At 37.9% G+C, this 27,116-nt stretch overlaps 1 protein-coding gene across 1 annotated transcript; it reads left to right on the top strand.

Moving 5' to 3' along the window:
- Nucleotides 1-3,075: 3,075 nt before the first annotated feature.
- On the top strand, nucleotides 3,076-24,811 carry LOC127876867 (hsc70-interacting protein-like). Its single transcript, XM_052422362.1, has 11 exons — nucleotides 3,076-3,186; nucleotides 3,293-3,460; nucleotides 7,999-8,077; nucleotides 8,936-9,087; nucleotides 11,066-11,139; nucleotides 14,311-14,421; nucleotides 17,363-17,465; nucleotides 17,690-17,806; nucleotides 20,968-21,082; nucleotides 22,848-22,927; nucleotides 24,062-24,811. The coding sequence occupies exons 2-11, from the start codon at nucleotides 3,302-3,304 to the stop codon at nucleotides 24,251-24,253; spliced, it is 1,182 nt and encodes a 393-aa protein (XP_052278322.1). The 5' UTR covers nucleotides 3,076-3,186; nucleotides 3,293-3,301; the 3' UTR covers nucleotides 24,254-24,811.
- Nucleotides 24,812-27,116: the final 2,305 nt, after the last annotated feature.

Below are 27,116 nucleotides of genomic sequence, written 5' to 3'. Positions count from 1 at the left end.
CTATTAGCATCTCATTCGCAATGAAATAATTTGCATTTCACGTGTGCAGAAAATGATTCATATTTTGGTAATAGGAATTGTACTTCTCTTTAGCGTATCTTACAAAAGTATAAGCACGCATTGCAGAAAGCACTTTTTAGAACAAAAAAATCAACGAAAGACTGACTTGCCTTTCGCTAGTAGTAAAATCGTTTTAAACGTCTTATGTAAACAAGACCACAAGCTGAAATAACTGCACAAAAATATGAGATTGTAAACGTATATTGCATTTAACACCAGAGAGAGAGAGAGAGAGACTTGAACGCTCCAAGGCTGCGGGTAAAAACTTCATGCTATAATACAGAATTGCAGTTTACCTACATATTTTTCAAAAGGTCAGATAGCTTAATTGGTAGAGCAACCCAGGCCGGTATCATTAGATGGCTCATGGGTGGGTTCGGGTTCGAATCCCGATCTGAACTTCGTAGGTAAACTTGTGGTTGCAAGGCTGGAAACGGATAGTGTGACAATTTGTTTTCGGCGGGGTTTTGGGCTAACCGTTCAGTTCATCAGTTCGTCTAGTCACATGAAACCGTTTAATATGGCCTGTTTGTTGTTTAATTGCTGATTAACATATTTGACACAAATCGTGCAGTCCCGCTTTAACTCCTTATTTATGTTGGCTATATTGCACTTTACCGGTACGCTGCCATCATGGATTCCGAAATTTGCGCAACTTAACACTAATTATAAGGGCTTGGGTTATAGTGCGTACCGGTAAAGTGCAATTGCCCCGGACTGTTTAGTTGCTCTTATCCGCAGATGGTATTCGAACCATATATACTTCAGATGAGTGCAGACATAAGGTGATTTTATCTATTTTACAAACAGCAGCTTTTGTGCGATTTTAAAACAAAAAAGTTACTTAGTTACAAGGACTGTTATGTTGCTCTTATCTGCAGTTGGTTTTCGATCCATAAATGTTTCTTCCCGATTTGTGCAAAATAAGGGTTTATATGAACTACACGGTCGGCAAATTATCACCATTTTACAAACGGAAGCTTTTGTGGGCTTTTCAAACATTGCCTCGTGTGACCTTTTAAACTGCAAATATATCGTTCTAAATCATAAAACAATTTCAATGAAATGTACATGTAATTCTTTGGAAACGTTTTTCTAAGCAAGTTAATCATGCTATTCAACAGCATTGCAGTTTACCCATATATTTTTCAAAAGGTCAGAATAGCTTAATTGGTAGAGCAACCCAGGCCGGAATCATATCTTATTTAGATGGCTAATGGGTGGTTTCGGGTTCGAATCCCGATCTGACCTTCGTAGGTAAATTGTGGTTGCAAGGATGGCAACGAATAGGATGACAATCTGTTTTGGGCGGGGTTTTTGGGCTAACAGTTCAGTTCATTAGGTCACATGAAACCCTTTAATATGGCCCGTTTGTTGTTGAATTGCTGATTAAAGTAATAATTGAAAGTTCATTTCCTTACTTTTTAATAAAAGTCTTTACGAACTCCAGGTTCTTCTGCTAGAAGTGCCTTTAATGATTTAATTCAAATATTTTCTGTATATAAGTTGTGAGTTAGTTTCTTCACGGTGCGTATATTGTATATTGTCATCTAGATTTGCGTGTGTAAAAAAAACCGTTAAAACAGGCCGACTTTGTCCGCGATTTACAGGCCGACTACGACCCTGCCATACAATATTTTGATATGGTTAGAATCTGTAGAGGATCTTCTTTACAACGGTACCATTACAATTAATATCGGACGAATAATAATGCATTTATAACCATTTATATCGGTTCCTGGTTTTCTTTACGGCATTAGCGTGTGTAAAAAAAAAACGTTAAAACAGGCCGACTTTGTCCGCGATTTACAGGCCGACTACGACCCTGCCATAAAATATTTTGATATGGTTAGAATCTGTAGAGGATCTTTTTTACAACGGTACCATTATAATTAATATCGGACGAATAATAATGCATTTATAACCATTTATATCGGTTCCGGGTTTTCTTTACGGCATTTGCGTGTGTAAAAAAACCGTTAAAACAGGCCGACTTTGTCCGCGATTTACAGGCCGACTACGACCCTGCCATAAAATATTTTGATATGGTTAGAATCTGTAGAGGATCTTCTTTACAACGGTACCATTATAATTAATATCGGACGAATAATAATGAAGTCATAACCATTTATATCGGTTCCGGGTTTTCTTCTCGGCATTTGCGTGTGTAAAAAAAAACGTTAAAACAGGCCGACTTTGTCCGCGATTTACAGGCCGACTACGACCCTGCCATAAAATATTTTGATATGGTTAGAATTTGTAGAGGATCTTCTTTACAACGGTACCATTATAATTAATATCGGACGAATAATAATGAAGTTATAACCATTTATATCGGTTCCGGGTTTTCTTTTCGGCATTTGCGTGTGTAAAAAAAAACGTTAAAACAGGCCGACTTTGTCCGCGATTTACAGGCCGACTACGACCCTGCCATAAAATATTTTGATATGGTTAGAATCTGTAGAGGATCTTCTTTACAACGGTACCATTATAATTAATATCGGACGAATAATAATGAAGTTATAACCATTTATATCGGATCCGGGTTTTCTTTTCGGCATTTGCGTGTGTAAAAAAAAACGTTAAAACAGGCCGACTTTGTCCGCGATTTACAGGCCGACTACGACCCTGCCATAAAATATTTTGATATGGTTAGAATCTGTAGAGGATCTTCTTTACAACGGTACCATTATAATTAATATCGGACGAATAATAATGAAGTTATAACCATTTATATCGGATCCGGGTTTTCTTTTCGGCATTTGCGTGTGTAAAAAAAAACGTTAAAACAGGCCGACTTTGTCCGCGATTTACAGGCCGACTACGACCCTGCCATAAAATATTTTGATATGGTTAGAATCTGTAGAGGATCTTCTTTACAACGGTACCATTATAATTAATATCGGACGAATAATAATGAAGTTATAACCATTTATATCGGATCCGGGTTTTACCATAAAGATTTCCGGATAGTTCCGGGTTTTATACCTCCCCGTAGTTTCTAACGCTTTTTATGTTAAAAAACAGTAAGTATTTAATTGATCGGTACTGTAAGATTCATTGGTATGTAACCTCAATCAGTTTTCGGGATTATTCTAGAAACGACCAATAAAGTAAAAACCGAAAGTACGTGCGTATGCAGACATTTTTAATAGTCTTACGTTGAAGCTTATGCCATTAAACTGAATATTGGTGACATTGATTTGTATATGTCTTTTTTTTCATTTTATAGGACGCCACCATGAGCGGGTTGCCTAAAGCTCAGCTGGAGCAACTGAAACAGTTTATTGAGGCATGCAGGGCTCAGCCTGATCTACTTCATACACCGGACCTGGCCTTCTTCAAAGATTGGCTGGAAGGCATGGGTGCAACACTTCCCCCACCAGCAGCGAAGAAACAGGTAACTCCTGACCTTCCTAGTTGCAATAATTCAACTCTCAGCTTTATAACCTAAGTAAAGGGTTGCTGAGAGTGGCAATGTGTCGTCAATTTCCAAAGGTGCATAATTTGATCACCAATGCATGGGCTAAGTAACACTGAAGCTGCCAAACGCTTATCAATGTTTACCTGTCTAAACCTCAAACCCATGCAAACTGTACCATTAAAGCACAAAATAATTGCCTTTTAAATTTATAGCATAAAAATGTCAACAAGAAAAGTGTGTTGAAACACTGTCGTGTCACTAGTCCATATAAACGGACTCCCAGAGCCTTTGATAATTTTTGCTATGGCGGCTCTGACAGGCCATATGCACCTCTTCATAAACATGAGTGCAGTACAGCGCAGCGAATCCCTGCGCTTCACTAAACAGACGTCGTTCGAGACAAATGGAGGAAAATAATGAATAAACTTCATAAACATGTTAAATTTACCTGAATGGCAACCTACGGATGTTATCCTTTACATGCACCCTATAAAACACCACGATGTTTCAACACACTTTTCTCGCTGACATGTTCATGTTTAAATTTGAAACAGTGTATTCTGTATCGTTATCGACTTTATAGGCTGGAGCACATAACCTGACGTGCAAAGTATTGGTGTACTGTGACCTAACCAATATTGGGTCAATTTTCCAATATGGCGGATACAGCGTATAAAACAAAACCTAAGTCAATAAAATCAATTATTTCTTGCTTTAATGGTATCATTTGGATGAGTTTGTGGTTTAGATAGGTAAACTTTAATTAGTTCTTGCAGTTTCAGTGTTCCTGAACCATTGCATTATTGATAACATTTTGCACCCATGGACAAGAGAGAGCGCATTGCAACTCTAAGCAGCCCATTGGGCTATAAAGCTTAGAGATGAATTATTGCAACTATCGTGTCACTGCATGCAAAGGATAAAGTCTATTGGTAGCCATTCAGGTAAATTTAATGTATTATTGAAATTGAATTTTATTCATCGCTTGCATTAACTTGTCACAAACATTGTCTGTATAGTGATGCGCACTGAGCAGCTGCAGAGAACTGCGGTTGTTTTTATGAAGGGGTGCATATGTACTACCAGTCACAGCAAAAATTATCTAAAGCTCTAGGAGTCTGTTTATATGGACTACTGACCTTCCCTACTTTAGTTTCCTTTCTTAGGCCAAATAAAACATAGTCAGGGCCATTGCTACACTTTGGGGGATTAAGGCCGGAGCCCTTAGAGGGTGGAATTTCGTGTCGTTTTGGGCGAAAAGGGGAATTTTAGAAGATCTTTTCACTAATTATTCAACACTTAAAATTGCTATATTTTAATGTTATTTACATAAATATACATTAAAACAAATGTTAATAGCACGATACCAGCTGGCAACAGAGGTATAAAATTACTTAATGCCTTAAAGAGGGAATTTGTAGCTGAAATAGGGGAAAAAGGTATACTCTTTTAAAGGGGGAATGGGGCAATATTTCGGCCCCAAAAACGGCCAAACGAGGGCCCTGATAGTTCACCATTTTTGGTAATGGGCCTGTCTGGAGAACTGGAAATCCTATAATAACTGCCACAGTCATGATATATTGAGCATTTTTAACCAGGTTTTCTGAAGGAAAAAATCGGTTATTAGATTGGCGAATGTCGGTCGGCGGGCTTGCGGGCAGAACAAGCTTGTTCGGGCCATAACTTTGTCGTAAATTGTGAGATTTTAAAATCATTTGTTCACCATCATTAGACGGTGTGTCGCTCGAAAGAATTACGTCAATATCTTCAAGGTCAAGGTCACACTTTGAGTTCAAAGGATCAAAAATGGCCATAAATGAGCTTGTCCGGGCCATAACTATGTCATTCATTGTGAGATTTTAAAATCATTTGGCACAATTGTTCACCATCATGGGACGGTGTGTCGCACGAAATAATTATCTCCAAGATCAAGATCGCCATGACTAAAAATATATTTATTTTGAAACAAAGGAGGTTAATTATAAACAATCAGTTTAGTTTGAGTTGTCTCCCTTTATCAGACTTTTTTTTCACATTGAAAACCTGGTTTTGTGACAATTTTGTCTCTTGTTGTTCATAACTTGCTAAAAAAACTCATCATTTTGCAATGGCATGTTAACAACAACTGCGACATTAGCTCTAACTAGTCTAAGGAAATTAATATCCCATAAATCTCGTAGGCTAAGTTCTTCCATTAATATGAATCTTGCCAGTAGTCTCATTTCATCACTAATCAGGCAGGGGGTATAATTCAGGGGGTATAATTTAGTCTCCATGAAAGTTGGTCAATCACTTCTGACCAAGTTAAGGTAATGGTAACCAGAAGTGCCAGTTGCTGTGGCATAGTGGATATGGTGTCTGATTAATTCCCACTGTGGTAGCATTCTTTATATCTTCCTCAAAGACGCAAAGTATTGTTTTAGTCCCAGGAAATTGCATCAATAAGCCTTGTGCTTTCGATGCAATGGAGCTTAAATAAATAGGTTTTAACTGATTCAAGTTACATGTAAATGGCCACTTTCCTACAAGTTGGTACTTGGAATTTTAATCCTGGACCTTGTGCTGTTAGATGAATACTGGCTTTGCCTGATGGCCAGCAGACTATAAGGGATTAAAATGATACAAGTGTTGTTTTTATGTCGTTCAAATTCAGAGCCTTTAGAAGGAACCTTTCCCTTTTGGAAAAAGTATATATTTTCCCAAATGGGGCCTACAAAAAATAAAATATTAATACCGGGGTAAGTCACAATATTTAGTTGATTTCCCATCAAGCTCTATAAGTTGAATCTTAGTCAATGTAGTATTTAACCCTTTGCATGCTGGGAAATTTGTCGTCTGCTAAAATGTCGTCTGAAATATTTCAAAAATTAGCATTTTCTTCTATTTTTTTCAAAGAATACTATCAGAATAGCAAACAGTTTGGATCCTGATGAGACGCCACGTTCTGTGGCGTCCCATCTGGATCCAAACTGTTTGTAAAGGCCTTTAAAATTCGGTTCCCGCACTGAAAGGGTTAAATCACTTATATTCTCAATTTTAAAGCTTTTGTTAGCCCAAAACAATAAAACTTATTTCCTGATTTTAGTGAAAATAAAGTGAGATTTGCAATCTCTTACCTGAACTGGTATATAAAAATGTTATAAAAACAACCATACTACTTCCTCAATAGAATATCATTTTACAATGCTTTTGGGTGAAACCATTGTTTAGACCCGGTATATATGGTAATCTACAAAACTGTACCAAATAACGCAATTGAAATGGTCCATTGCCCTCAGGGCATTCTATGCCAGGTTTTATGACCATAATCCGGTTGTAAACCTCCATGATAGAAGGGTTCTAGATACTGGTAAGCGATAACAGGGAAGAAATCTAGTAAAAAAGTGCTGTAAAAATATACTGTCCGAAAAATTGGAGTCATTAATTATAAATGAAAACCCATATGTCCGAAAATATATAGTCACGAAAAATAATTGTTTTGGCTTAAAAGGGAGTGTCTGAAAACTTAGAGTAATTATGGTTTTTGTATACAGTAGACTCTGCCAATACCGGACTCTCGGAATACTGGAACTCTCCCGATTCCGGACGGTCGGGCCAGTCCCGTATTTTCTCCTTCTATTTCTTTGTTAAAAAATGTTGAATAAACCGAACTCTCTGAAAACCGGAAACCAGACGGGTATCTCCGTAAATTTTGTCATTTTCAACGTAAAATACATTGAGTATTCCGGACGGTCTAAATTCTCAAGATGCCCGAGGCGTGAAAATAACAATACCTAGTCGGCAAACCGAGTGCGGTGTCACATTTTGCTCGATTAAACAAACCATAAAGGTGTCAAGTCATTACCGCGCTATGGGATTCCGATTAAGTAATGTAAACAGACTGTGAATGTCTATAATAGACGTGCGGTAACAACAAAAAGTGATTGACTCGATCGTTTTATTAATTATTTATTATCGCCTATGATAAACAACTAAATTAAGAAATTAATGCATGCCGTTGCGACGATCACTTTCTTGAGATCTTCTCGGGTATTTTAAAAGATCTTATAGCCATGTTTTTAACGCTGAAATGGTTGTTTGTTTGTTTGTCAGATAAACTGTTAGAAATATGACTGTTAAATATCCATCCATCAGTATTTGCCTTTAATCGATTAAAAACACATTTTTTAAGAATGCAATTAACATCATCAGTACCTGCGTACAGTTATCACATGGTACATGTAAATGTATACGATTTGTTTTATTTTTATCTGATTATGTACACAATGAATACAGTGTATATTTCGGCAATATAAAAACTCTTGGTAAACCGGAACTCTCTGAAAACCGGACAATTAGGCCGGTCCCGAGACCGTCCGGTTTACAGAGAGTCTACTGTACCAGTAATTGTAAGATCTGATGCAAAATGAAGTGATTTTATTAAATATGTTATTGTAGGTTTGATTGTAGGTTCTGATGTATTATGGTAGGTTTTTTCATATAATTGTAGGTGTAATTACATTTTATAATTATAGGAACCTCCAAAAAGTCAGAAGAAGGCGCCCCCAGCTCCGGAGCCTGAGCCCGAGATTGAGAGCGAAGAGAGTGACATTGGTAAATCAAAACCTTGCTCTAAATAAATCATGATTCAGGCTGTGATTTATTGATGTAGAGGGGTTGGGAAGGATGTAAGGATGTATTTGTAATCACAATACTGCTTGGTTACAATGACACACCATTGCTTTAGTTCTGATTTCTCATGATTTATCAATGTAGAGGGGTTGGGAACTCCTAATATGGTAATTGTAATCACAATACTGCTTAATTACAATCAAGCATCGTTACTTGTATGTTTAAAACTTTAAATGGAATCTTTAAAATACGTAGATCACACATAATTTATATTAACAAACAAAATCTGTACTGAAAAGTAAATATAAACTCTGTACATGGATATATGAAGTAAGAACGGAAAACTTGACAAATTGTAAAATTAAACTATATTTTAGGTAGTCATAAATGTGTGCGATTGCAATAATGAGACATGTGGGAACTTTGACTTCTGGGAAAATATGTAATTAAACAGTTACTGGTATTAAAAGGCAATTTATGCTCAGTGGTAACACATAAAATACTCTTCAAATAAGAAAGGCCAATGAATGCTGATTATCAATAAATCCTGTATGAACAATTGTCTAGCTACATTTAATAAATAATCAATTTCATTTGAAGTAAGTTGATAAGGCGATACACAAGGATTTCTGCCAAAGGAGTTTCATATCAACCAAAAAGGTTACTTTACTGACTAGAATCATATCCGACACATGTCAAAAGCATTGTGAATACAGATTGTAATAAAATATTTAAAAATGAAATTTTCTACCATGAAGATCCTGTCTATCTTGTTTGCTTTTCACTCCTAAATCGGACCCAGCCTGTTCACAGGTGATTGTGATGCTGATTTGCTTGCAGACCTTGACAACGAGGGTGTGGTGGCGGATGCAGGCGAAGACGAGGTTCCGGAGTATCCGGACATGGAGACCGAGGTGACCGAGGAAATGATGGACCAATCAGACGAGCTCCGTGGACAGGCAACCAGCGCACTAGGTGACGGTGAGGACGATAAGCACTCTAGTTTTTGCACATTTTTTTTAAATAGCAAAAACATGTATTACCATATAAGTCCTTGCTCTACAGTTAGGCTCTATAGAATAGTTATGCCCCCCTTTGAAGAAGAGGGGGTATATTGCTTTGCTCATGTCTGTCTGTCTGTCTGTCGGTCGGACCGTCCACCAGGTGGTTGTCAGAAGATAACTCAAAAACGCTTGGGCCTAGGATCATGAAACTTCATAGGTACATTGATCATGACTCGCAGATGACCCCTATTGATTTTGAGGTCACTAGGTCAAAGGTCACAGGTGAAGGTCACAGTTACTGGAAATAGGCATTTTAAGGATTTAGCATGGTTCAAACAAGGGAAACAACTACCGTTTATGCATGTTCTTTTTGTTACAGCATTTGCCTCCCTTAAATTCATTTAAAATCTCATTTTACAGCAGAGATTCCAAATATGACCTGTAAATGAGCCCAATATTTACTGCCAGTGCTAGGTTACCTTTTCCCATTTGATCATTCTTAAGTATTGTTATTGTAATGCTACATTAGCGTAACCACCACCACCACCACCACCACAAAAAACGTATTCACACAATGACTGCTACTACAACTTATAGCCCATATAGGGGGGCATCAGGGGTTCCACTGGCCCAAAAAAAGTTGTCGCCACTTTTTCGCGACGCGAAACTGTCAGTTATTCCGACCTTATTAATTATGACAATCGTCTAAGAAACCTTACAACATCAATGTCATTGACTATATTATTACTTTTAAAAGTATGTAAATACATAAATAATAATAAGTAACTTCATAAGTCTTAATAAGCTTTATTTATACATAAAAACATTGGTTTGCACATGATAAACAATCACTTCCAGCTATCATTGAATTTTCGCTTTGCTACAGAATTATCATGTTTTTGCAATTTTGAAGGATTTTCATTGCTTTCATCTGTTTCAATTTCTAAAGCACGCTTTCCAGGATTAAAGAAGTCTTGAAAAGCCATGATTGCTTGTGAATATGTAATCATATATCATCATTATATGTGTCTTTATATACGAAAGCCATCAACATAAACTGTGAAAAATATGAACAATCTTTAACTAATGTGTAAATAACAATACACTTACCATGGTATTGATTAAAGAGTAGCCGCCTTATATATCGTTATAATCATTGATCTTTGTGCCAGTTTGTCCTAAGTGTTACATAATTGAGTGTTCTTTATCATAAAAGAACCGTTAATCCGATAATAACCCCCATAAAACTTGACAATAGCAGTAAAAACACCGACTGTAACACTTTCATGCTTCCGTGATTTTAGTGCACTCTACACTGTAGGTCGCTTACATCGTAGTAAATCAATATTTACAACTGACAAACGCTGGCTGCTTATGCTCGGTCGCGTGCTTTTCGACTCGCAGTACATTTTCGGATAGGATTTTACCGATTTTTTGAAATTCGCCACTTTAAAAAAATTGGAGCCACTTAAAAAAAAATGGCGATCGACAGCGGAACCCCTTGGGCATGCATGTTTTACAAACAGCCCTTGTTAATGGATTTGTCTGTATCTAAACAAGTGTTGTGTAGGCAGTGTCTTAGATACGTTTCTAGTTAATTACTTGTTTCTAATTTATATAATTATCATGACATTTGATATTTTTTTCCTGCTGTATGAATTTCAATGATCACTTAATTGAAAGGAAGAAAGCTTAATACAAATGAGCGTATTATAGAGATGAACTTGCTCACCTAAATTTGTGATGTCGGATATTTGCTTGTATTTCTAGTGAAATTAAGTAGATTTATTTTCCTCGTCAGTGCATTCAATTTTTGCTTGACAAAAGTCTTTTGGGAGTCTCCATAAATTTTAATTATGTCATCGCCCTTTTGCTGTATCAACAACATATTTTCTTCCGATTGATATATTTGATTCAACCTGCAATATCAATTGACATCATGTCTTATTTTTAGGAAATCTGGAAGGAAGCTTTGAAACTGTTCAATGAAGCCATTCAGAAGAATCCAGGTGCAGCCATGCTGTATGCAAAGCGAGCAAGGTATGGAAGATCAACATGTAGTTCAAAATGTTTTAATCAGATTACATTAAAGATGGTGATTGTTCATGTGAGCATAATATAAATATCTTGGCCAAGTTTTCTAACCAGCCAGATTCCATAAAGCACTTCAGCATTTTGCCCTTGTCCAATTGAACCGTGTCCTCTTGTTAATTTCACAGTGGTGCCCTGTACATAAATTGTACAATGTATTACTATTAGGGATGGGAATCGTATCCGAAATCGGTATCCGGATAACCGTATCCGCTATCCGAATATATCCGGATATCTGTATTCTGTTGTAAGTAAACTACAAAATGCTTTTACCATCATCACAACACTGTGAATACATTAATTTGCAATGTTTGCATAATAACATACAATATAACGCATTTATATGATTTCTTTATTTAAAATATTTTATTTATAAGAGCAATATCAAAGTCGCAAAATACGTAATTTCTTTAAAAAACACAACTAAAACAAAAGCATACTACGATATATACATTTTACATACATTTAATACATTAGTTTAATGTAATTTTTATTCGATAAGATGCACTGACCTAAGGTTTTTGCTCATAAAAATGATTGCATCGACTAAGTCGCTATTTAGTCTGTTCCTACGCTTGGTAAGTACTAAGCCGGCCGACGTAAATACTCGCTCAGACGGAACCGACGTTGCCGGAACGGCCAGAATACTTCGGGCGACGTATGCCAGTTTTGGAAATCGCAATTCGTTGCCACGCCACCACTCAAGAGCAGGAGTTGTGTAGTCCGGTTTTTCAGCTGAGCTTAATATAGCTGAAGTTCGTCTTCTGTGAAATTTTTCAGGGAGGAAATAAGGAAGTTCAGTCTTGGACGCTTTGAAGGTGTCCCCATGTCGGGTTCCTCAAGAGTTGTCACACTTAGAGGGACGTCGTCCATGCGACCCTAAAGTATCTGGTGCGTCACTTCTCGCAAGTGATGAGGAAGAAAGCACAGTTTCTTGTGCTGCGGGTCTAATGCCAGACTTTCGAGTGACGTCACTGTCAAGCATGATGTCCGTTACCATACACCTGAGCTGATGAAGGCGACTTAACATCATTTGCGTTGAATTCCAACGTGTCTGTACATCCTGTATGAGGGCATATGTCGACCTGTTGGGCTCTCGCTGTTGCAGTTCCTGTCATCGGTGGAGTTCCGCTGTTAGCGTGGTTGAGTGCTTGAAGTGCCCTTCTGGTTTACGGCACTTTCCAACGACCTTTGAAACAGATGGCATGTCTACCACCGGCTTCACGCACAACTGGAGTGTGTGTGCGACGCAAGATAGGTCGGACCAACCGTCGCACATAGTCCCCGCCTTCTCAATGTTTCTGGCGTTGTCGTGTACACATGTTTCGATCTTTTCTGTTAGACCGAACTCATTGACACATTCCTTGAGGTGGGACGCTAAGTTTTCTGCCTTATGACGTTCTGGCATATCGTGTGTCTAGAGAACATTGGAGAGGAGACGCCAGTCATTGTCGATATGGTGACATGTCACGGTGAGATCTCTCCATAGCGTTTGATGTCCACGTGTCCGTTGTAATGGCAGCTGATGTTACTTTCTCCAGCTGCTGCTGTAGAGTTACCCGTTCCTCATGGTATCGTTTCTCTATTCGAGCATGGATGGTGCCACAGCTGGGAACCTTATATGACGGGGCTGCTATGGCCATCATCTCCCGGAAACCACTGCCCTTCACTACGCTTAGTGGAAGACAGTCCGGACAATCCAGTCTGCAAGTGCACGTGTCACTCGCGCGGTTGTTGAAGACGACATTTCAATGGAAGACGATGGTGCGAAGTCGAGCGTTGTCTGCTTTATATTCTTAGAAGGTAAACTGGACAGCGGATGGAGCTTCAAATGCGACCACAAATTGCTTGTACCGCCGCCATACGCAAAATCTGTAGAACAATATTTTCATCTTGCACTTCGCTTGTCGGCTGACATTGTAAAATGATTCTAAACATCCGATGTTTGTGGTGGAGGCATTGTTAATGCGGAACGCTTAAACACACGTTTAGAAATTCACAAAAATATCTCGCAGTACTCGGTTCAATAGATTGTTAATACAACAGTTAACAAACATAACTTTATTTATACTCTTTTTTTATAACAGATAAATATTGATTGACCAATTGAAAATCTTGTATTTGATTTTGCAAAGATTATTTTTCCATACTGTTGCACCCGTCAACTGAAGCTATGTAGCCTATTGGTGTCAATTATCTGTAAGTAACACCATAAAACAAAACACGGAGGCGCAAGTTGGCAATTATGCAAATCGGCCATTATCACCAAGGTGATCGGGAACTGGCAGGGGCACTCGCTGTGCAACAACCATTTAACGGATTTATATTAGTCTGTCAATGATGTCTGGTATACAGATTTGTGTCAAAATATACGATACGGAAGATGTGTGCATATCAACAGGGGTAATATCGTTTAATCAAGTATTCGGATCCTCTTACAATTCGGATTCTTAACCAGCATTCAGATATCCGGATAATCGTTACCATCCCTTATTACAATACTACATTATATGGCTGCCAGATAAGGCAAGTGTGTGTTTATGTTCATTTTTTCTGAAATACTATATCAACAGTTCTAGGCAGGTCTTTGTAATGAATATTTCAGCTTTTCTTGTACAAAAAAAATACACAAACCCATTTTAAATATTGTATTGTAATCATCTTTAGATATTAATTTGTATGCCTCCACATTGAATGATCGGGGGCATATTGTTTTTGGCCTGTCTGTCATTCTGTCCCAAAACTTTAACCTTGGTTAAAGTTTTGTGATAACTTTTGCAATATTGAAGATAGCAACTTGATATTTGGCATGAATGTGTATCTCATGAAGCTGCACATTTTTAGTGGTGAAAGGTCAAGGTCATTCTTCAAGGTCAAAAGTAAAAAATACAAGCCAAGGGAAGTAATAAGCTTTAAAAGGGAGATAATTTCTAAACCTGCCAAAGGATATATTGAAATATTATTCTAAAGCGGCGCAATAGGGGGCATAATATTTGTGTTTCTGACAAACACATCTCTTGTTTAATTAATGTAGATGAAACCTCTTACCATTACTTAGTATAACTGAGTTGAGTAACTAGGTAAAGTAGAAAATCTCGCAGACCTGTTGTGTCCTTGCAGTGTGTACATCCGCATGAAGAAGCTGAAGGCAGCTATTCATGACTGTGACAAGGCCATCAGTATGAATCCAGATACCGCACAGCCGTACAAGTTCCGTGGGAAAGCGAGGAAGTAAGTTGTTAATGAATATAAACTCATGCAGACTCATGAAGACCACTATATTGTACCCTACTAGTTAACTTGTGAGGCCCTTAAGTTTATCCCTGTCTGTCCTTCGGATTCTGGAGTATGCAATAACAAACTCGAATCCTGCTATAACTTAAAACGTACATATCTAGATTAATGAAAGTCAGATAAGAAGGCCATATAGTAAATATGCATACTTTGATATTTGTTTGACTTTGTGATCGATTTATCTCCCTACCGGCGTGAAATTGTGAACTTTGCAACCTGCATGATTGATGCGCTCTGCTACCAGCATGATTGGTGTACTTACTGACAAAGTTTTTTAGCTCATCTATTTTTTGAAAAAAAAATACGAGCTATTGTCATCACCTTGGCGTCGGTGTCGGCGTCCAGTTAAGTTTTGCGTTTAGGTCCACTTTTCTCATAAAGTATCAATGCTATTGCATTCAATCTTGGTACACTTACTTACTATCATGAGGGGACTGGGCAGGCAAAGTAAGATAACTCTAGCTTGCATTTTGACAGAATTATGTGCCCTTTTTATACTTAGAAAATTTATAATTTTGGTTAAGTTTTGTGTTTAGCTCCATTTTATTCCTTAAGTATCAAAGCTATTGCTTTCATACTTGCAACACTTACTAACTATCGTGAGGGGACTGTGCAGGCAAAGTTATGTAACTCTGACTGGCATTTTGTTAAAATTATGGGCCCTTTATACTTGAAAATTTGGTTAAGTTTTGAGTTTTGGTCCACTTTACCCCTAAAGTATCATAGATATTGCTTTCATACTTGGAACACTCATAAACTATCATAAGGGGACATACCACAATAGACTCCACCCAAACCATCCCCCCCCGAATCCCCCCTCAATCCCCCCCATTATTTTATTTTTTTAAATTAAAGGTCATCTAATAAATGACCACCACACCCTCACACTATACCCCACCACCCCCCCCCCCACCCCAAAAAAAAAAATTATGCCCCCAGTAGGGTGGCAAATAGCAGTTGAACTGTCTGCCAGTTTGTCAGCCAGTCTGTCCGTCCGAAAAAAAACTTTAACATTGGCCATAACTTTTTATGTCCCCCACTATAGTAGTGGGGGACATATTGTTTTTGCCCTGTCTGTTGGTCTATTGGTCTGTCTGATGGTCTGTCTGTTGGTCTGTCTGTTTGCGCCAACTTTAACAGTTTGCAATAACTTTTGCTATATTAAAGATAGCAACTTCATATTTGGCATGCATGTGTATCTCATGAAGCTGCACATTTTGAGTGGTGAAAGGTCAAGGTCATCCTTCAAGGTCAGAGGTCAAATATATGTGGCCAAAATCGCTCATTTTATGAACACTTTTGCAATATTGAAGATAGCAACTTGATATTTGGCATGCATGTGTATCTCATGGAGCTGCACATTTTGAGTGGTGAAAGGTCAAGGTCAAGGTCATCCTTCAAGGTCAGAGGTCAAATATATGTGGCCCAAATCCCTTATTTTATAAATACTTTTGCAATATTGAAGATAGCAACTTCATATTTGGCATGCATGTGCATCTCATGGAGCTGCACATTTTGAGTGGTGAAAGGTCAAGGTCATCCTTCAAGGTCAGAGGTCAAATATATGTGGCCCAAATCGCTTATTTTATGAATACTTTTGCAATATTGAAGATAGCAACTTGATATTTGGCATGCATGTGTATCTCATGGAGCTGCACATTTTGAGTGGTGAGAGGTCAAGGTCATCCTTCACAAGGTCAAGGTCATCTTACAAGGTCAAACATCATATAGGGGACATTGTGTTTCACAAACACATCTTGTTCACTTTTGAAGATAGCAACTTGATATTTGGCATGCATGTTTTTCTCATGGAGCTGCACATTTTTAGTGGTGAAAGGTCAAGGTCATCCTTCAAGGTCAAATGTCAAATTTATGGTGTCTGCCTGTCCGTAAACTTTAACATTGGCCATAACTTTTTTAATATTGAAGATAGCAACTTGATATTTGGCATGCATGTGTATCTCATGAAGCTGCACATTTTGAGTGGTGGAAGTTCAAGGTCAAGGTCATCCTTCAAGGTAAAAAAAATATTAAAAAAACGTTCAAAGCGGCGTTCTCATGAAGCTGCACATTTTGAGTGGTGGAAGTTCGAGGTCAAGGTCATCCTTCAAGGTCAAAGGTAAAAAAAAATCAAAGTGGCGTTCTCATGAAGCTGCACATTTTGAGTGGTGTAAGTTCAAGGTCAAGGTCATTCTTCAAGGTCAAGGTCATCCTTCAAGGTCAAAAAGAATAATTAAAGCGGCGTTATCATGAAGCTGCACATTTTGAGTGGTGGAAGGTCAAGGTCATCCTTCAAGGTTAAATGTCAAACAAAAATTATTTCAAAGTGGTGTTCTCATAAAGCTGCACATTTTGAGTGGTGGAAGTTCAAGGTCAAGGTCATCCTTCAAGGTCAAAGGTAAAAAAAAAAAAATTCAAAGCGGCGCAATAGCATTGTGTTTCTGACAAATACATCTCTTTTTTTTCAAACATGGTTAAAAAACACAAATATTTATTTTTATTATTTTATTTTTGAAATACCGTCCAACCATCCCCCCCAAGAATCCCCTCCCCCCCCCCCCCCCCCCCCCCCAAAAAAAAGAATAAATATTTTTTTGCATTTTTGGAAGATAATATAATAAATGACAACACCCTGACACTATACACCCCTCTCCACTCCACCCCTCCCTCCTTTGTGATTGAAATTTAGATAGGTCCGTACACCTTTAAAAAGAAAAATAGATGAGCGGTCTGCACCGGCAAGGCGGTGCTCTTGTTAACATTTGCTACCAGCATGATTGGTGTACTTACTGCGAAGGTTAATTTTCGGCATGATTGATGTCCTTTGCATCCTGTGTGACTAATGAGCTATGATCACTGTCATGTCGTCTGCTTGCAGGATGCTGGGGCAGTGGGAGGAGGCTTACAAAGACCTCACAACGGCCGAGAAGCTTGACTATGATGATGACATTCATGAGATGCTCAGACAAGTCAAACCTAACGTATGTAGAGTTTCATTTATCAGATGTGTTCTGATGATGCCATGACATATATTTAAGTTAGCAATTAAATAGTGCTCATCAAAGTGTCCTTTTTATCATGTTTTTATGATTATTGCTTTTGCTTTTCAGTAGATTATTTTCTGAATATTGGCACAAGTTCAAGTGAATTACTTTTTGTCTTGTTCTAATTTGGACATTAAAAAAATGCAAAGAATCATTTGTAGGCAATGAAGATAATTGAACACAATCGCAAATATGAAAGAAAACGTGAGGAAAGGGAACTGAAGGAAAGGAAAGAAAGAGTCCGCAAAGCCAAAGAGGCCCAAGAAAAAGCCAAAGCGGTAGGTGACTAAGTAAATATGTTGTTTCCTATCATTACTTTGATATCCCCATAAGAATTTTGATATTAATTACATTTTATTATTTATATTCAGCCAATTATTACATTACTCGTCCTGGTTAAAAAATGTGTTGTATATATGAACCTTGTTAGTCCTTCAAACATCAAGGTCAGGGGTAAATATCTGTTTTTTGTCAACAGTGCTTGTCAAAGCTCTAATTTGAACATGCATTCAGAATTGAAAAATGGATATTAATCATACATTACATCATCACATACTAAAGATCATCTTTTTAGATCAAACTTTGAGGTAAAGTGTTAAAATATGCCACTTTTATTATCAAACTATGAGTGGGTGTACAAGGATGGCTATAGAAAGTTAACCTATTAATAGGTTTGTTTTATTGCCGCTACAGAGTGGGGGACATTAAGTTTTAGACTTGTCGGTGGGTGTGCACATGTGTCCCAAAGGTTTGGTTTTGAACACCTCTTTAATTGCCAGGTGGATTTTGCTCAAACTTTCAGTGTTGAATGAACTAGATGAGTAGATGATCATACAGATGGGAATGTTGTCTGCAACTAGTTTTTACAGAACTATCAGCCTTTGTCTGTTTTTCTGCTATAGAATATATTGTCGCTTGTAATATTCTCGACATCTCATTAACTACTGTGTGGATATTTCTTAAACTTTCACAGTTATATTAACTTAATGTTTAGATGATCTTACAGGAAAGAGTTTTGTCCAATAGATTATATGAGTTGTGTTCTGAGATAACTGGGCATAATGCATGTGCGGATAGTGTAGTCTCAGATTAGCCTGTGCAGTCCGCACAGGCTAATCAGGGACGACAATTTCCGCCTTAATTGGATTTTTGCTAAGAAGAGACTTCATGTAAACGAAAAATGTCATAAAAGTGAAAAGTGTCGTCCCTGATCAGCCTGTGCGGACTGCACAGGCTAATCTGGGACGACACTTTACGCACATGCATTATGCCCAGTTTTCTCAGTACACAACTCATATAGATCACATTTGCTGTGTTTTGAAGTCCTCGTAAGCTACTGGGTGGATCGTGCACAGACATTCACATTTAAATGACCTTAAAGTGTAGATGATTGTAAAGAAAAGATTGTTTACTGCTAGGAGTTTTGGCAGTATTATGGCCTTATATTTTTCTACTTTGAAATATTAAGTCCAAAATTAATGTATTTTTTATGTCCCCCACTATTATTGTTTTTTCCCTGTCTGTCTGTTGGTCTGTTTGCGCCAACTTTAACATTTTGCAATAACTTTTGCTATATTGAAGATAGCAACTTCATATTTGGCATGCATGTGTATCTCATGAAGCTGCACATTTTGAGTGGTGAAAGGTCAAGGTCATCCTTCAAGGTCAGCGGTCAAATATATGTGGCCAAAATAGCTCATTTTATGAATACTTTTGTAATATTGAAGATAGCAACTTGATATTTGGCATGCATGTGTATCTCATGGAGCTGCACATTTTGCGTGGTGAAAGGTCAAGGTCATCCTTCAAGGTCAGAGGTCAAATATATGTGGCCCAAATCGCTTATTTTATAAATACTTTTGCAATATTGAAGATAGCAACTTGATATTTGGCATGCTTGTGCATCTCATGGAGCTGCACATTTTGAGTGGTGAAAGGTCAAGGTCATCCTTCAAGGTCAGAGGTCAAATATATGTGACCCAAATCGCTTATTTTATGAATACTTTTGCAATATTGAAGATAGCAACTTGATATTTGGCATGCATGTGTATCTCATGGAGCTGCACATTTTGAGTGGTGAAAGGTCTAGGTCATCCTTCACAAGGTCAAGGTCATCCTTCAAGGTCAAATGTCATATAGGGGGACATTGTGTTTCACAAACACATCTTGTTCAACTCCTCTTTAATTACAGTGTTGTTTTTATGAAATATTAGGCGTTATTCGGCCCCATTCCCCCATCTTTAGAGTATATATTTTTCCCCCAAATATTTTTTAAATTCTCTTGGAAGTGTTATTCAATTTTAATCAATACCTCATTTAAATACGTCTTTCGTTACGAATATACCACAATTTTCCTGAACTGCATCCGCGTGATTACTTTATTTTAGCTTTTACAGCAAACCGTACGTAGTTCACTATCACGACTTTCGCTTACGACATCTACCGCAAACCATACATATTCCAACATGTCGCACAACAACAAAAGCTATCGTAAAAAAATTGACAAATCTGTTTTAATTTAAAAATAAATTGATATTCTTTTCAAACAAGTACAACTTAAAAGTCAGTCTTCTTCAAATGCCGGCAGTGAAACGCCAGAAACGTCTGGTCAAGGTAGTGTTGAAAGACTGTTTAGTTTGCTCAACCTGCTTTGCACGCCACAGAGAAACAGGCTTGGGGAAGCTACACTGGAGTCCCTGATCAGACTTTGTCTGCACACGGAGAGACTTGGTGAAGAGGAGATCACCAGAATAATTGATAAATTCGCTGAAAAGCTCAGAAATGTTGAACTTTGAACATGAACATAACATGTTTATGAATAAAAGAGTTTGAATTATGTTTTTCTTCCTCTGTATGGTGAATTATAGTGTTAAAACTTGATTTTGTACTGGTACTAGCTAAGCATAGAAATTTCCCCCTTTTCCCCTTTTACACGCGAATTTTCCCCCTCTCAGGGGACCCGACCCCCTTGCCCCAAAACTGAAAAAAAAACACTGAATTATAGGGTTACTCTGGCTCAAACTTTCAAAGTTGGATGACCTTAATTATGATCACAAAGGAAAAAATTATGGCCTTTGTCTTTTTGTCCACAGTTGAATATATTGTGGATTGTCTCTGTTAATACACGTTAGTCGTGTTCTGAGAACACTGGGCTTAATGCATGTGCATAAAGTGTCATCCCAGATTAGCATGTGCAGTCCGCACAGGCTTATCAGGGACGACACTTTCCGCCTAAACAAGATTTTCAGTAAAAAGGAACATCCTTAAAACGAAAAATACCATAAAAGCGGAAAGTGTCGTCCCTGATTAGCCTGTGCGAACTGCACAAGCTAATCTGGGATGACACTTTACGCACATGCATAAATCCCAGTTTTCTCAGAACGCGGCTCATGTGTTTTGGGGCGTCAGTGCCTTTGACTCATTCCTCCTTGTATTACAGGAACAACCTCAGTCTTCAGGTGGATTCCCCGGTGGCATGCCAAGAGGATTTCCTGGTGCTGGTGGCATGCCAGGATTCCCTGGAGCAGGTGGCATGCCAGGATTCCCCGGTGCAGGTGAGATGCCAGGAGCCACTGATGTAGATATTATATATCAAATACCTATATACTCAGTGATTTTTATGCCCCCGATAGGTAGGCATATAGCAGTTGAACTGTCCGTCAGTCCGTCTGTCTGTCTGTGTGTCCGTCTGAAAAATTTAACATTTGCCATAACTTTTGCAATATTGAAGATAGCAACTTGATATTTGGCATGCATGTGTATCTCATGGAGCTGCACATTTTAGTGGTGAAAAGTCAAGGTCATGGTCATCCTTCAAGGTCAAAGGTCAAAAAAAATCCAAGGGAAGTAGCAAGCTTTAAAGGGAGATAATTTATATTTATCATTAGGCAGGTTCAGATCATTTTCACAAGGGAAGTAATATTTTTTGAAGGAATATAATCAACAACAAAAAATCAAATCGGGGCAGTAGGGGTCATTGTGTTTCTAACAAACACATCTCTTGTTGCCTTTGTTTTGTGCAGTTAATGAGCACTTGCACAAAGCCAAAAAGTTTAATTTTATAGTTCACCTGAGATCAATGTGCTTGCAGTGAGATTTTGTGGTACCGGTAATGTTTTGTCTGTTCTGTTTTGTACCTTGCGCATTATTAAATTTCTCCTTGTGAATACTCGAAGACATATCAATTACCCAATCTTCAAGAAACATGGTCATAAAATTTGCTCCCATGATATCTTTGCCAAGTTTGTAGCAGAGTCAAAAAGGGTCAAAAACTAGGTCAAATAAAAGAAAAAGCTTTATATGAGAATTATAAAAGTCACAGTTTTTGTCCAATCTTTGTGAAACTTTCTCAAAACATTTGTTATAGTGATATCGGGACCATGTTTGAAAATTGTTCTGTTCAAATACAATGCTGCCATCCCATTTCCTTATAGGATAATTTATAAGTACCAGTAACCTTACTCAAAACCTTTGTTGTATTTATATCATAGATGAGGTTAAAAAAGGTTGCGGTCCATTGATAAACGTGGCCTATGCAGGCAGTTAAACTTACGTGGTTTAAGTGCAGTCAATCTTGTATTAAGAGACCACATAAGGGAGTAAGCAAAAGTGGTCTTAATTAAATTGTCTTTAAAAAAAAGATGATTGCAGACTAATGTAAATTTATTGTCAGTTTTACATTCATAGAGCTGATTTTATTACACAACTATCTTGTTTAACATTTAAATTATATAAAATAATCCTGATATTAGTGTAGTTAAACATAGTTTTACCTTGCAATTTTTAGCTCGGCTGTTTTCGGAGAAAACCCGAGGTTTTGTATTGGAGTTTTTGTAAGTAATATACATGTACTGACTAAAGGTGGAATGATTGATCATTTTAGGCTGTCCTGCTTTTTGGTCAAATTTCCTGACAAGCTTTAATGGAATGTCACGATTTGGACATGAAAAATTCTGGCATGTATGAATTTTGGATGAAATTTTTCGAATACTTTTTCCCCCCATTTTAAATCCGGACTGATTGATGTTGTGGAAAAATATGATCCCTGCTTAGTACAATATCAAAACAGAATGAAAATGCTAGGGGGAATTCAAAGTGGTCGCATAAGACAAAGGTTGCTTAATTGAAGCAGTCGCACCCACAAGATTGACTGTATACTGAATTATTATGCTATCATTTAACAGTTTCTTTGGCAAAGAGGAAATATTAAAGCTGCATCAATTGCGCTATGGATACGAAGTTTTTATTTATTATGCGCCACACAACTTTGATAAAATAGTAAAGTAACATAGATGTAACAGTTTGTTTTTGTCCCTACAGGTGCAGGTGCTTCAGGGCTAGGTAGTCTGCCAGACATTCAGGAGCTTCTGCAAGACCCTGAAATCATGGCTGCATTCGCGGTACGTTTATTACCCCCTGCCATAGGCGGAGGGATATTGTTTTGGCGTTGTCCGTCTTTCTGTCCGTCCAGAGCCATATCTCGGAAGTGCTTAGGCGGATTTCATTGAAACTTGGTATGAGTATATATATGGATAAGAGGATGATGCACGCCAAATGGCATTGTACACAATCTGTTAATAACAGAGTTATGGCCCTTTGTATCTTGAAAAAATGCTTTTTTGAGTGTCAAATATAACACTTTTGGGCCAGAAGCATATTGGCGGGGGATATCAATTCAGCGAATTTGCTTGTTTTTTGTAGTGCTTTTAGCTCACCTGAGCACAAAGTGCTCATGGTTGGGTGTAGAGGTCAGGCTTTGTCTGGCATCCTTTCTTGTCTTGTGTCGTCAACTTTTATCTCATAATCATTCTAGAGGCTACATTTTTATGTGCAATCTTGATACAACTTCATTGAAAGGTTTATCTATAGGATATCTAGGCTAAGCTCGAAGCTGGTACCTAACAAAAACTGGGTCACCAAGTAAAAATCTTATTTAAAAACCTGGTTAACACTCTGGAGGCCATATTTATGACTCAATCAAGATAAAATGTGGTCAGAATGCTCATGTTGACAATATCTATGTAGAGAAAGCTCATATTTCATGGTCAAAATTGTGAGCCTTTATTTTCGTGTCTGCTCCATATTTTCTCAACGCTTGAAAGATTTTTGTTACACTTGCCTCAAATGAGGGCAATGAGATGATGTCCAGAATGCAGAAGTCAGACATGCCGTCTCACGGTCAAGGTCGTTTTTTATGGTCAAAGGTTTGAGCCTCCATTCATGTGTCCGCACCATATCTTCTATACTTTTAAACGCTTTTCATGAAATTTGGCTTAAATATTTAGGTCATTAAGACAATGTGTAGAAGGCATGAGTCAGTCACGTTTGCTCAAGATCAAGGTCATACTTAAAGGTCAAATGTTTGAGACTTTGCTTTATTGTCCCCTGTACATTGAAGGATTTTTATGAAACTAAGACTCATCTATCAACTAGGACCTCTTTTACAATTTATAATTATTAATATAATGTATGCTGAATTTTCATGCTAAAACAATATCTGTCACATCTGTTGACAATGTGCATCTATCACACAGGACCCGGAGGTGGCTAAGGCGTTCCAGGAGATCAGTACCAACCCGGCCAACATCGCCAAGTACCAGGGCAACCCGAAGATCCAGAAGATCATACAGAAGATGTCCCAGAAGTTTGGAGGTGGCGGCGCAAACCCCGGTGGCAGCGGCGAGTCTCCCCAGGCCCCACCCACGGCAGACTTTGGGATCGATTAAAGCATTCAGGGGTGTTGTGTGTAGGGAAGTGTCATTTCTTGTATGTTAGGGGTGGATTGGATTTATCCAGATGATGTCCCCTTAAGAATGCTTCATTTTTTTCATACATTTCTGTATTTCCAAGTTTTCACTTTCATTTTAATCAACTGGCTCGAGTTGAACTATATTGTGTTATCGTAGAAAAAACATTTATAAAATTTTGTTTCAATATTTAACATTTTGGTTTTTGGACTGCTGGTCCAAATCATTGTGTAATCTTGTAAGAACAAGGCAAGTGGTTGGGCATGAGAACTTTATGTGTATAAAATATAGTTTAGTTATATGGGATATGTGTATATTTTGTTTAATTAATTTCATGTAGAATACCTGCTTGCTGCCGAACTTGATTAACTATATTTTGTGTTAATTATTGTTGAAGGCGACTTGAATATATTTATTGTCTAGACTTGAGAAATTCACTAGAATGCACTTGGTTTATGAATCTTTACATGGGCTACCAATCATGTTTAACTCTTGATTTGTGTAAGAGAGTATAATAAAATAAAATCCAGAAAACTATTGACTTGTTTAGTGGTGGTGCAGCTTATGTACCGGTAAGCAGAAGATGAATGCATTTGCTTGCAATTCATTAGAAACAGTTGATGTAATTTTTAGCTTGACTATTATATATGAAATATATATAGTGGAGCTATCCTACTCACCCCGGCGTCGGCGTTAGCGTTCCCGTTAGCGTGCAAATGTTAAAGTTTGCGTACCACCCGAAATATTTTCAATGTCCCTTGACATATGGCTTTCATATTTTGCATACTTCTTAACCAACATGACCCCAACCTATAAACAAGAGCAGACAACTGTATCAAGCATTTTGTAAGAATTATGGCCCTTTATTTACTTAGAATATGCATATTATGGATAAATCTATGTTAAAGTTTGCGTACCACCTCAAATATTTTCAATGTCCCTTGACATATTGCTTTCATATTTTGCAAACTTCTTTACCAACATGACCCCAATCTATAAACAAGAGCAGACAACTGAATCAAGCATTTTTAAAGAATTATGGCCTTTTTCCATTTACAATATGCATATTACTTTAGTTACATTGCCATAACTTCTTTATTTATGATCAGATTTTATTAATACTTTGACAAAACAACACTTACCTGAATACCACAATGGATTCAACCCAAACAATACCCCACACCCCAATCCAGAATCCCTGCCCCCTCCCCCCCCCCCCCCCCCCCCCCCCAAAAAAAAAATTATTTTTTTCCTTTTATAGCTCACCTGATTGCTCAGGTGAGCTTTTGTGACCCGTCTTTGTCCGTCGTATGTCCGTCCGTCCGTTAACATTTGCTCGTAAACACTCTAAAGGCCACATTTCTTGTCCCATCTTCATGAAACTTGGTCAGAAGCTTTGTCCCAATGAAATCTCGGCCGAGTTTGAAACTGGGTTGTGCTGGGTCAAAAACTAGGTCACTAGGTCAAAAAAAAGGAAAACCTTGTAAACACTGTAGAAGTCACATTTCATGCCCAATCTTCATGTAACTTTGTCAAAATGTTTGTCTTAATGATATCTTGGTTGAGGCAGTTTTCCTAATTTGGCTATAGAGAAACCTTGCAAACACTCTAGAAGTCACAATTTTTGCCCAATGGTCATGAAAGTTGGTCAAAACATTGGTTCAATTAATGTCTCGGACGAGTTCGAAAATGGTTGAGATCGGTGAAAAAACATGGCAGCCAGTGGGCGGGCACTTTTCTCTATATGTATAAAGTGGCAGTTTTCCCTATTTGGCTATAGAGAAGAAACCTTGTAAACTCTCTAGAAATCACAATTTTTTCCAATCATCATGAAAGTTGGTCAAAACATTGGTTTTATTGATATCTCGGACGAGTTTGAAAATGGTCGGGATCGGTGAAAAAACATGGCCGCCAATGGGCGGGGCATTTTTCTCTATATGTATATAGTGAAAACATGTGAACACAGTAGAAGTCACATTTTTGGCCCAATTTTCATGAAACTTGCTCAGAACATTTTATTCCTTGATACGAGATTTTAGTTAAAAAATGGTTCCGGTAAGTTGAATAACATGGCTGCTGGGAGGGGGGAAGTTTTTTCATTATGCCTCCCCCCCCCCCTTTCGAAGAAGAGGGGGTATATTGTTTTGCTTATGTTGGTCCATCCGTCCACCAGATGGTTTCCCGATGATAACTCAAGAGCGCTTTTGCCAAGGATCATGAAACGTCATAGGTACATTGATCATGACTCGCAGATGACCACTATTGATTTTCAGGTCACTAGGTCAAAGGTCAAGGTCATGATGACCCAAGATAGTAAAATGGTTTCCGGATGATAACTCAAGAAGGCTTAGGCCTAGGATCATGAAACTTCATAGGTACATTAATCATGACTCGTAGATGACCCTTATTAATTTTCAGGTCACTAGGTCAAAGGTCAAGGTCACGGTGACCCGAAATAGTAAAATGGTTTCAAGATGATAACTCAAGAACGCTTATGCCTAGGATCATGAAACTTCATAGGTACATTGATCATGACTCGAAGTTGACCCCTATTGATTTTCAGGTCACCAGGTCAAAGGTCAAGGTCACAGTGACCTGAAATAGTAAAATGGTTTCTGGATGATAACTCAAGAACGCTTATGCCTAGGTTCATGAAACTTCATAGGTATATTGATCATGACTCGCAGATGACCCCTATTGATTATCAGGTCACTAGGTCAAAGGTCAAGGTCACAGTGCCAATAAAATGTATTCACACAATGGCTGTCAAGGTCACGGTGACTCAACTTAGAAAAATGGTTTCCGGATGATAACTCAAGAATGCTTACGCCTAGGATCATGA

Source organism: Dreissena polymorpha, chromosome 4, assembly GCF_020536995.1.
Source record: "Dreissena polymorpha isolate Duluth1 chromosome 4, UMN_Dpol_1.0, whole genome shotgun sequence".
Taxonomy (NCBI): domain Eukaryota; kingdom Metazoa; phylum Mollusca; class Bivalvia; order Myida; family Dreissenidae; genus Dreissena; species Dreissena polymorpha.
This window is presented reverse-complemented; position numbering and strand designations above follow the sequence as displayed.

What these genes read in the sequence shown, in the direction of transcription:
- LOC127876867 (XM_052422362.1), top strand. Translation starts at nt 3,302, where the DNA reads ATGAGCGGGTTGCCTAAAGCTCAGCTGGAGCAACTGAAACAGTTTATT. An exon ending in TAGGTGACGGTGAGGACGAT is followed by an intron (nt 9,088 to 11,065) that starts AAGCACTCTAGT and finishes GAAATCTGGAAG; the next exon opens with GAAGCTTTGAAACTGTTCAA. An exon ending in GCCAGGATTCCCCGGTGCAG is followed by an intron (nt 21,083 to 22,847) that starts GTGAGATGCCAG and finishes TTGTCCCTACAG; the next exon opens with GTGCAGGTGCTTCAGGGCTA.